The 12,800-nt window shown below is 42.6% G+C and overlaps 1 protein-coding gene across 1 annotated transcript in view; it reads right to left on the bottom strand.

Moving 5' to 3' along the window:
• LOC311082053 (uncharacterized protein) overlaps window positions 1-12,800 on the bottom strand; it is a 127,726-nt gene that overhangs the window by 108,688 nt on the left and 6,238 nt on the right. The window contains exon 2 of the mRNA XM_084112797.1: window positions 3,528-3,825. Coding sequence (XP_083968923.1) covers window positions 3,528-3,795 — 268 coding nt within the window. The 5' untranslated portion in view covers window positions 3,796-3,825. The remainder of the gene's footprint in view (window positions 1-3,527; window positions 3,826-12,800) is intronic.

Below are 12,800 nucleotides of genomic sequence, written 5' to 3'. Positions count from 1 at the left end.
TCATTTTACTTCTCTAGTAAATGCTTCTTGATTTAAGAATTTTTTGATATTTGGACTGGAAACAAAACAAAAATACTAAGTAAGAAAAGCATTTTTTGCAGTGTAGCTCCAGAATTGCTCAAAGTAAAAAAATATCATACTTTATTATGTCAGTTTTAATAAAAAAAAAAAAGAAAAGAATAAAAAAAATTAAATCAAGGAAATTTCTCTGGCATTTCTTTCTTTTTGCTGTATCAAAAATGTACCAAACCGAACCGTGACACAAGTGTATCGTACACCCCTACTGTTTACACAACAGCTGATGCGAGAGTAAGAGTAACATAAAGCAATTTGGCAACCGTGTTAATCTCTTGTTGCATGGGATGCGCCGCATACCTGGTAAACAGTAATTTCTAACAACATAGGGCTATTTAGATAAACAATCTGGCGAGTGTGTTGTTTTAGGCTAATACACCAACAGCAAATTTCTGTTTAATAAAGCGCTCAGAAATTAGTCATTTCTGATGTCCCCAAAATCAAATACTGTATTACACTTTTCAAAGGATACTCTAGCTTTAAAGTTAGAATAAAAAGTTAAAACCAAACATATCTTCATACCTGTTGTGTTCTGACACAAAGCCATTAACTGATCCTTTTTGTTTTATAAATTTACTTTTCTTATTTCTACAAATATCAGCCTGATAAATATGGACGTAATACACAATGAAACAAGATAATCATGCTACCAAATACGTCTGACACAACGTTTTTAAGAAAAAGCAGTGTTTTAAAATACAACTATACAACATGTGGTGAGCAACCATTAAAATTGCAAGGAGCATTTTCTGGTGTGCGGACTCAATATTTTACCTCTGCAACTATTTGTCTGCCCAGCACCCAGTTTTATTGTTTTGGATGTGCGTGCTGTACCTTTGAACTTAAAATACAACTAAACCAGATGATTTTTCTTTTGACAGTCCTACAGAAATGCATGTTGATTACTAAGTTTCAGGAATAGTGCAAACATGCAATGTTCGAGAAAGCTAATATTGGTGTAATCTTTGCGAGGTCTCACAAACAACGCAAAATTTTGTGTGTTTTATGATCCAGGCATTGCTTTACTAAAAGAAAATATTATGGAAGTAATTTTCAAACTTTAAATATACCATATTTTATTTATTAATATTAATAAAGGCCTGAGGCATTACAGGTTCTAAATGTTGCGCTTTGTCTTTCTCAGAATTTCTTAAATAAGGATATATTGAACATTTCACATGTGTGAGATGACGTGTGACACTTCATATTAAAAAAACAACAACAAAAAAGTTTTTTACATGAGCTCTAATAAAAAAATATACTTTAAGTTCAAGTCAAGTTTTTCCACAGACCACCGATGTAGAATATTTGTTTTTATTAAGAATTTAAATAATCCATTCAATTTAATTGAAAGCATCTTTTATTTTTAAAATACATAATTTAAACGTTTAACTATAAATAACTTTTAAGATTGTACTTTGAAATAAATTCAACACTAACAAAACATTCACAATGTCTCATCCTGATCACTGAACACAAACTCCCTTCTGACACAGAGACTGTCAAACACTAGCCTGGGAAAACCCTGACAACTTCCGGCAAATTTAGATTTGCTCTGCAAGTAGTCTGGCAAAGAGCCCATTCAAGCCGATTTCTAATCCGTCCAAATCGAGGCACCAATCAATAACGTTGAGGGGGGCTTTACACGATGACGATCGCTCTGATTGGTTTTAGGTCTATCCAATTGCACCCAGAGGCATTTGAGCGACGTCCCAAAGCTTGACTACTTTTTTGCTACACATTCAAAAGTAAATACCCTTTTCTTCACAAAAAGAGTACATACTTTTATGGCGTAGTGTAACTTAGGCGAATTGGGACACAGCATATGGCTTTACGCGATGACGATCGCTCAGGGGTGCGTTTCCCAAAACCATAGTTTCTAACCTGTTAGCAACTTAGTTGGTTGGCAATGGGAAATTGCATTGCAACCAACAAAGTTGCTAACTCAGTTAGCAACTATGGTTTTGGGAAACGCACACCCCTGATTGGTTTTAGGTCTATCCAATTGCGCCCAGAGGCATTTGAGCAACGTCCGTTGGTGACGCCCCTTTGGAAATGAGTTATTAATGAAGCTTTGCCAGACCATAACTCAGTTACTACTGAGAATGGTCTGGTTTTAACCAGGCTAGTCAAACAATGATGTGAGAGAGAAACTCTTCAGGAAACACTCTGAGATGTTTTTTTTTAACCAACTGCATTTTTGCAATACCCATTCATACGTTGTTTGGACATCGATGTGGTCATAAATCATTTTGACACAAGCTGAATGACATCATCATAACTACTAACTGAACTGTTGACGAAACACGCTCATGCCAACTAGAGATGAATGCGAGTGAGCAGCAGACACAGAGCTCTTTAATTCGCGATCAACCTTGTTTTATTGTTTATCGGTTTATTGTAAAGTGAATTCAAGTAGTAACCTTTGAAGTAACAAAGGCTAAATAATTTGTAACAGTTATTTTTTGTAATTGGTGTGGATGACACGCAGTGAAATATACAGTTTTATCAAGTCAGAATATTTGAAGCACCGAGAGACACATGTTAAAGCGTTGACCACCCAGCTATCGTCTGAACACTGTCATATGAGCATGAGTTTAACGCTTTATGCTTAGGCTGCACAAAGCCTCATAGATGTGACATTTTTCTATTGCAATGTTTTTTGTTGAAATGTTTTCATTATTTATTAAAGAAAATAATGCAAATCATAACAACCTACAATAAGCCCATTTAATTCTTAATTAATCCTAAAACACAAATGCTGCCGACTAACATCGGTTAGCAAGTAATTTTACGATCATTTATTTTAAATTATTTCACTGTTCCAGTTCATAAATCTAGGCCTACTAACAAATTAAAATAACACAAAGTATAAGATGCATAACCTTGACATGCATAGCCTTTCTAGCTATAGAACATCTGGGCACACAATGTTAACGATTAGCCTACTTTGCTAAAATTTGATGCGATAATAGAAGCCTACATTTCTTTAGTTCTAAATTTGTACTGTAATACAGTATTATGAGTTCGTTTAACTACAATGTTTCACTTGAATTGATCTGCTACCAGTTCTCAATAAGCCACGGCTGATTAGGCAATAGAGAATAAACTGACACTTTTCAAAGTCTGTGATTTACCGCTGAGAGGTGCTACAAAGGCAGCAAATACACACCCGCAATTTTACGTCAATGTTCTAGTTGCTAGCAGAAGTTTTGATTAAGGTTTTTAGACCATTGTAAACCATTTAACCATTTTGTAAAATCAGACACTGTTCTATTAAATGTACTTGTATAACATCTGTTGCTGTTCTTGGCCCTGTTTGCTTTTATACTTTCTTGTTTCCATGTACAGGAAGTACACATATATTTCTTTTGAATGAGCTCCTCCAACAGCGACAGATGTCTTCATGTTGCTTGTCACCTACATTACAGTCACAGTGAATTAAACCTTACCTTGCTTGTGTTGCTTGTGTTTGTTCTCCAGTTGCTTAGCCAGATTGTTCTGGTTTATCTTCCTCAGGATCTCCACTGTGATCTTCACAGCTTCTTCTGGCCCAAAACATGCTGCCATCTTATCCACTGTGTCTAAGATATCTGCTTTCTCCATGTCTTTCTTTGTTATACACTCATGATCATTCTGTAAGTGCCACTTAAACTTCTTCCATTCAGCTTCTACCAGTTCATTCAGTGATTTCTCAAGCAGATCTTCAACAGACGCCATTGTCCTTCACTGATTCACACAGATTCACAGCTGCAGGACAAAAAGAAAAAGATCTGAAGTAGTTTCACTCCTAACATTTGGACAAAAGCACTCAAATGTATTTTGGGTTATGAAATGAAGCTGTGATTGGGTTCGCTGATCGATTGCTCCTGTCTGCCTCGTTGCTTCTGCTGCTGTTGTGTTGGTTTGTGTCTGTAAGCTTTGTATACCTTTCTGTTTTGAATCATTATTTACTATCATTCCTTGTTGTTTATACTGCTAAATATAACTTACTCAACATCACATATTATTCTGACATCGCTTACTTCAATCTAAATCGTTATTGCTAGCACAACACACTAGTAATTCGCTAGCCTGTTAGCGTGCCATCCGTGCGCTCTTTATTTATTTATTTTTCTCTCACGCGCTCGCGCCCTTTACAAGTCCATTAAATGATGTTTTATTAACAAAGTTCGGGAGGAGCACGTTCAAATAATCAAGCAATCAATCAATCAATCAACTCATCAAACAATTACCATGTCTACCCTATCAGCATGAGAGGAAGCATATATATATTCACTCTGTCAACTCACCAAACTTCCTTGACAGTTTTCAGCATCCCTCCACCACCCCGACTCCTCACTCTTGGCTTGTTCTTTCTCAGCCAGGAATACGGGGGAGTACTCTGGGTTCGGGCCAAATACTGAGCCCGGAGCCCTCTCCTCGGACAGCACGCCAAATACGCATTTATTCTATCTGACTTATTTGTAAGTGTGAACTCGTGAAACAACTTAGGTGAGTAGGATCAGCCAAAAAACTCAGTGAGTCATGTCATCTTCTCCTCTTATTGTTACTTGCACCTCATGCAACATGTTTAGCATATCCTTCTGTAACCCGTGTATCAAAATTAACTAAATTAACTGAGGTTGAATGGGCACAGTAGCATTACAGTAAAGTTACGTCTAAGTTCGTAAGGAGGATTTGAGACAGCAATTACCACTTGTCAAATAAAGAAAACATTTTGTATTGGTACCAGTTTGTAAACATACAATTGATAGAACAACAACAACAAAATACAATCATCAGGCCTGTTTGGTATGACAAATAAAATAAATGGTTCCCCAAACACAGTTCAGAAAGTATTTTCTTTGTGTTCTTATTTATCTTCTTTTTTCTTTCATAAAGTCTGATCCTTCCAGGAAAGAAATATTGAAGTAGAAAAAAAAATAGAAGCAGAAGTAGTCACGTGACAGAAGAAAGATTTACTACCCGGGTAGTTTTAAACTCAGTTTCACTCCAGGTATCTGAAGTGTATGGCGTGTTGTATTCTCTTATCTGTTTGATTAAGGATACTGAGCTCGCTCCAGAGAAAGACGCGTTGTGACATTAACTAGGCACTGTTGGCTCGCCAGTCACTCATCCACGGTCAACTCAAGAAGTACACATCAACAGGAAACAAGAAGAAGAAGAAAGAAAAACCTGCATAATGCAGAGAACTTGTCACTCATTCACATTCACTTCATCTGAATTGACAACAGATATAAATCACATGAAATTTCAAATCTTTCGCTTTTCTTTCTTGAACTGCAATATAACTTGTTTTACAAAGAAAATCCTGTGAGAATATACCCACTTAATCAACATTAAACAGAGCAATGTCTGTCATATTATTATTGTATGACTCAAACACTAAATGAAACGTCCTGGTTGCTTATGCAACCCACCGTTCCCTGAAGGAGGAAACAGAGGACGTAGTCGACATCGACTGAATGGGGGCTAGGGAGCCTATCTTCTTCGAGCATGCTTGAACGAGCCAATGCGCGCAATGGCGACTTGAATTTGCATCACGCGCTCCGCCCCACGAGGCAGGTATAAATACGGTAGTGGATGCAAACACCATCTGTTTTTCGCTGAGGAGCCGAGCGTAACTTGGAGTCAGTGGTGGTCCAACTATAGTGGCAAAGGGACTACGTCCTCCGTTCCCTCCTTCAGGGAATGATGGGTTGCATACGCAATCAGGACGTTCCATGATAATTCATGGTAAATTATGCTACAACATGGTAAATCATGGTAAACTATGGCAAATTATGCTAGAATCAAAGTAAATCATGCTAGAACGCGGTAAATTATGGTAAGTTATGGGAATTCATCGTAAACTATGGTAAACCGTGTTAGCATGATGCTAGCAACATGCTAATTATGATTAGCATATTGCTAGCATGATGCTAACATGATTATCATAGTTTACCATGATTTCATTTTGCAGAGATATAGGTCTTGCTAAACGGTTGCTAGGGTACTCTGTTTGATTGCTATGTAGTTGCTTGGGAGCTGCCAATGATGAAACTCCAAAAGGCTGCTTGTCAGTATGAATGATATAACTCCCATGCCTCTGTGACATTCAGAATGGAAGATGTCCCTCTTTGGAATTTGGTTGCTAAGGTGCTCGACAATGGTTGCTAGGGTGGGGCTGGAAGTTTTGAGGTGATTCATGATTGGCTGTTTGCTGCCCCGAGTCAAACAAGACCACCCTCATTTTTCTAAGACACTTATATACAAAGATATCCCTTTGATATCTTTCAATGGAAGTCTATGGACCTTGTTGCTAAGGTGCTCTAAATGGTTTCTAGGGCGTGGCTTGATAGCTTCACAATGATCTTGAGAGACTGATTGGTTGTCTAAGTAAAATGAGCCTGCCCCCTTGTCTCTATGACACTGTGATCCAGAGTTATGATCAATACAAAATCCCTATGCAATTTACCATAGTAGGAGAAACACATGCGATTCATGGGCCGACCTTCGCCATAGTATGTCTATGGGGCAACTTTTGGGCAGCTCCTGCTCTTGTTCTTACCAGTGGGGATTTCTTTAATGGCTTGTTTCCACTGAGCGGTACGGTACAGTACAGTACGGTACGGTTCGGGTCGGGTCGGTAAACCATGAATCAGCTAGCGTTTCCACTGCCAACAGTAGCCTACCCTTACTTGATAGGCGTGGTGTAGCCTATGCTGGAAAGAAGCGATCGACGTCATTTGCTCGCGAAGAAAGCACCATAAACAACAATGGATGACACACAGCAGATCTTGTTCTTGCTTCTCAGAGTGTTTATCACAAGTCCGGTTATTCTGCAGATGGAACAGCGCGCGTCACTCAGCTCGCTCTGCTACTCCGGTTATCTCTGTATGTATATTTTTGGCAACAATAAAACGAAATATGTTATAAAACACCACACTGCCTCTTTTCGTTTTCATTTAAAGAAATCTTAAACATTATAGCCACACAAATGTGGTTCAGGCAACGCGTATTGATTATATTCACTGCATATAACGTTAGCCTATTTATAACAAAACAAAATATAAAAAACAACCCTGCCTCTTTTCGTTTAAATATAATATAAAAATATTAAACATTTTAATATGGTCCAGGCAATATGTACTAAACAACAGATGTTGCAGATCATCTTCGTTGTATTAAAATTTAAAATGACAAAACTCTTTTTGTTAAATTTCAGTTTTATCAATATTAGCCATTATAAAAGTATAAGTAAAATGTACAAGAAGCTATACAAATAAAGCAAACAATTCAGTCAAACACACAAAGTCAGTGCTCTAGTCTAACCATACAAGGGTAAAGTTAAATAGCTTATAAAGTTATGAAACTTAACTTAGCCCTCAGCCAACACGATTGGCCAGGGAACAAATTATAGATTCACGAGATCAAAGATCGACCGTTAGGTCTACACAAGACAAATTATATCTCATGTTTAACCACTACAGAGACGCCAGAGTCCGCGGCAAACGTCAGAACGACTAGCCGAGGAAAAGCTGTTCCAGGCGGAGAACATGAGCGCCGAGCGCCCGGTGATCGTCTGGATCTCACAACCTGGATAAAATTTTCATAAATCTTTAAAAATAAACCACAGATTTGAGCTTTAAACAACTACATTCTCGCCTGAAAAACTCTTAAAACTACATTTCATGATGCAAAAACAGTAGTATTATATTTCAACTGTATATTAAAAAATGGGCTTTTATGTTGTCATTCCCCTTGTAGCACGCACAAGTGACGATACTGTCAACCAATCAACGTTCTGCAGTGAGTCTAGCTCCACCCTTTAGTACCGTACCACTGTGCTAGGTACCCCAACGGAAGGGTACCTAAAAAGTGGTACGGTACGGTTTTGACAGTGGAAAACGCAAATAATTGCCTACCGTACCGTACCGCTCAGTGGAAACGAGCCATGAGACTGCAAGGGAAGCTCGGCTTCCCCTATAATGTCAAAAAAATAATGGTTAAATATATACTGTCGTGTTAACATTTTATTGACTAAAAATGCATTAGAACACGTTAATCTCAAAGACTAGTTCGTTCAGAATCAGTGCATATAGCAGGTCGGCTGACTCGATTTCCTTCTCATCATTCCCGTAGCGTCACAGTGTATTTCCCTGTTGAAGCCCAGCGTCCACTGACTTCAATGGAGCTGCTTTGAACAGTTTTTTTTCAGTGCTTCAAACTAGACGGTCATTGGATAAATGCTGCGATTATGTCCCGCCCACAGACGCTCAGCGTCTCTGCAGTGAATGAGGAGTGGGCTGGCCTGGCCTCCGGGCTTCTGCCTGATGATTGGAGGGTCTGTCGAAAGGCTGCGTCTCCTTTTGATTGACAGCTATTTCATACAATAGTGATGGGAAGTTCGGATCATTTTACTGACTTTCTTCGATCTTGTTAATCAAACTGAACGAATCTTTTTTCGAGTCATTTCGTTCATTTAAGGGGCTTTAAATATTATACTTTTAACAGGCAAATTCCCTGAACACATCCACCAAAGCAATCTTGATCATATTCTGAATTAAGAAATCATTATAATGCCATCAAAAATAATAATTACTTTACCTTCCGAGTCTTTGGTTCATTTGTCACGTGACAGACACAATGAACAGATCGTTCATGAACGACTCATCAAAGTTGCTGATGCTGAAGCTATTCGAGCTCAGTCCCATCGCGGATTTTGGAAGTATAGTCGAAAGACAAACTGCAGCAACCTATTTCTTGGTATTCGCTTTTCGAAATTGCTTGCCAATTTTCATAATACATTTCACACAATTATACATTTATATCTTTATTATATTATTACTTATTATATTTTTATATTATTAGTAGTAATAATTAAAAAATAATTATTAAAATAATTCAAAAAATATTATTATTAGTAGTATTATTATACTTTAATATATTATTATTTATACCTTTATTATATTATTATATTTATACAATTATACCTAACTCTGCTGGCCATTGAGAGGACACTGGTCAAGTCACTGGAAAAGACGCCTAGTTGGTACGACAGGGTCACAGAGCATTTTCTTGAAAAGGAACGTAGGGCAGCATTTACGTATAAATAAATGTAAAATTTTTATGATGTAGGCCGAAAATGAGCTTCCCCTCTTTGAAAGACCAGCAGCCGCTACTGGTTCTTAGAGCCTGCCAGCCTCTTCAAATGTGGTAAATCACACGTTTCTGCGAAATCCTCGCTCTGAGCTATGACTCGTCAAAGTTTGTCGCAATGCAAAGTCTATGGGACTTTTTCTGCGACTTTTTCGCCCCTGATCGCAACTAAAAGTCATAGCACACCTCTCCTCAATAATCCGCATGTTTTGACGCCTCATTCGTGGGTCTGTGACAAAAGCTGCAGGAAAAACTTTTGTGAAGAAGAAGAAGAATGAGCAATAACAATAGTGATGCCTTGCTTTTGTTTTTATTAGGGCTGGGAGAAAAAATCTATTCACCTAGCTATCACGATTTCTTTTTTAATGATTCTAAAATCTTTTTTTTTTTTTTTCAGAATTGATATTCTGAACAGAGTATGAAATGTGTTGTTATCTTTGAGTGTTGAGTGACGTAACATCACAAGTGGACGCGTGGAAGAGACGCGAGACTGAACGCACTGAAAGCCCTCGCGCTGCTCATATGCAGAGAGAGAGATAAGACAGTAGAGCTGCACCATTCATCTTTAAAAGACTGATCTCCATCAAACACACTCGCAATCTTTCAATCAGTCTGGATTGTCACACACTAGCGACTCACTCTCCTCAGCTGGCGACTCACTCTCCTCAGCTGGCGACTCACTCTCCTCACACAACGAGCGACTCACTCTCCTCAGCTGGCGACTCACTCTCCTCACACAACGAGCGACTCACTCTCCTCACACAACGAGCGACTCACTCTCCTCACACACTAGCGACTCACTCTCCTCAGCTGGCGACTCACTCTCCTCACACAGTGACTCACTCTCCTCAGCTGGCGACTCACTCTCCTCACACAACGAGCGACTCACTCTCCTCAGCTGGCGACTCACTCTCCTCACACAACGAGCGACTCACTCTCCTCACACACTAGCGACTCACTCTCCTCAGCTGGCGACTCACTCTCCTCACGCAGCGACACACTCTCCTCACACAACGAGCGACTCACTCTCCTCAGCTGGCGACACACTCTCCTCAGCTGGCGACTCACTCTCCTCACACAACGAGCGACTCACTCTCCTCAGCTGGCGACACACTCTCCTCACACAACGAGCGACTCACTCTCCTCACACAACGAGCGGCTCACTCTCCTCAGCTGGCGACTCACTCTCCTCACACAACGAGCGACTCACTCTCCTCACACAACGAGCGGCTCACTCTCCTCAGCTGGCGACTCACTCTCCTCACACAATGAGCGACTCACTCTCCTCACACAACGAGCGACTCACTCTCCTCACACACTAGCGACTCACTCTCCTCAGCTGGCGACTCACTCTCCTCAGCTGGCGACTCACTTTCCTGACGCAGCGACTCACTCTCCTCACACAACGAGCGACTCACTCTCCTCAGCTGGCGACACACTCTCCTCAGCTGGCGACTCACTCTCCTCACACAACGAGCGACTCACTCTCCTCACACAACGAGCGACTCACTCTCCTCACACACTAGCGACTCACTCTCCTCAGCTGGCGACACACTCTCCTCAGCTGGCGACTCACTCTCCTCACACAACGAGCGACTCACTCTCCTCACACACTAGCGACTCACTCTCCTCAGCTGGCGACACACTCTCCTCAGCTGGCGACACACTCTCCTCAGCTGGCGACTCACTCTCCTCACACAACGAGCGACTCACTTTCCTCACGCAGCGACTCACTCTCCTCACACAACGAGCGACTCACTCTCCTCACACAACGAGCGACTCACTCTCCTCAGCTGGCGACACACTCTCCTCAGCTGGCGACACACTCTCCTCAGCTGGCGACTCACTCTCCTCACACAACGAGCGACTCACTCTCCTCAGCTGGCGACTCACTTTCCTGACGCAGCGACTCACCCTCCTCACACAACGAGCGGCTCACTCTCCTCAGCTGGCGACTCACTCTCCTCACACAACGAGCGACTCACTCTCCTCACACAACGAGCGACTCACTCTCCTCACACAACGAGCGACTCACTTTCCTCATGCAGCGACTCACTCTCCTCACACAGCGAGCGACTCACTCTCCTCACACAACGACCGACTCACTCTCCTCACACAACGAGCGACTCACTTTCCTCACGCAGCGACTCACTCTCCTCACACAACGAGCGACTCACTCTCCTCAGCTGGCGACTCACTCTCCTCACACAACGAGCGACTCACTCTCCTCACACAACGAGCGACTCACTCTCCTCACACACTAGCGACTCACTCTCCTCAGCTGGCGACTCACTCTCCTCACGCAGCGACACACTCTCCTCACACAACGAGCGACTCACTCTCCTCACACAACAAGCGACTCACTCTCCTCACGCAGCGACACACTCTCCTCACACAACGAGCGACTCACTCTCCTCAGCTGGCGACTCACTCTCCTCACACAACGAGCGACTCAGTCTCCTCACACAATGAGCGACTCACTCTCCTCACACACTAGCGACTCACTCTCCTCAGCTGGCGACACACTCTCCTCAGCTGGCGACACACTCTCCTCACACACTAGCGACTCACTCTCCTCACACAACGAGCGACTCACTCTCCTCAGCTGGCGACTCACTCTCCTCAGCTGGCGACTCACTCTCCTCAGCTGGCGACACACTCTCCTCAGCTGGCGACTCACTCTCCTCAGCTGGCGACACACTCTCCTCAGCTGGCGACTCACTCTCCTCACACAACGAGCGACTCACTCTCCTCAGCTGGCGACTCACTTTCCTGACGCAGCGACTCACCCTCCTCACACAACGAGCGGCTCACTCTCCTCAGCTGGCGACTCACTCTCCTCACACAACGAGCGACTCACTCTCCTCACACAACGAGCGACTCACTCTCCTCACACAACGAGCGACTCACTTTCCTCATGCAGCGACTCACTCTCCTCACACAGCGAGCGACTCACTCTCCTCACACAACGACCGACTCACTCTCCTCACACAACGACCGACTCACTCTCCTCACACAACGAGCGACTCACTTTCCTCACGCAGCGACTCACTCTCCTCACACAACGAGCGACTCACTCTCCTCAGCTGGCGACTCACTCTCCTCACACAACGAGCGACTCACTCTCCTCACACAACGAGCGACTCACTCTCCTCACACACTAGCGACTCACTCTCCTCAGCTGGCGACTCACTCTCCTCACGCAGCGACACACTCTCCTCACACAACGAGCGACTCACTCTCCTCACACAACGAGCGACTCACTCTCCTCACGCAGCGACACACTCTCCTCACACAACGAGCGACTCACTCTCCTCAGCTGGCGACTCACTCTCCTCACACAACGAGCGACTCAGTCTCCTCACACAATGAGCGACTCACTCTCCTCACACACTAGCGACTCACTCTCCTCAGCTGGCGACACACTCTCCTCAGCTGGCGACACACTCTCCTCAGCTGGCGACTCACTCTCCTCACACAACGAGCGACTCACTCTCCTCACACAACGAGCGACTCACTCTCCTCAGCTGGCGACTCACTCTCCTCAGCTGGCGACACACTCTCCTCAGCTGGCGACACAC

This window comes from Abramis brama (assembly GCF_963993115.1).
Source record: "Abramis brama genome assembly, chromosome: 4".
Classification (NCBI taxonomy): domain Eukaryota; kingdom Metazoa; phylum Chordata; class Actinopteri; order Cypriniformes; family Leuciscidae; genus Abramis; species Abramis brama.
Note: the sequence above shows the minus strand (reverse complement) of the source record. Positions and strands in the feature narration are given on the sequence as shown.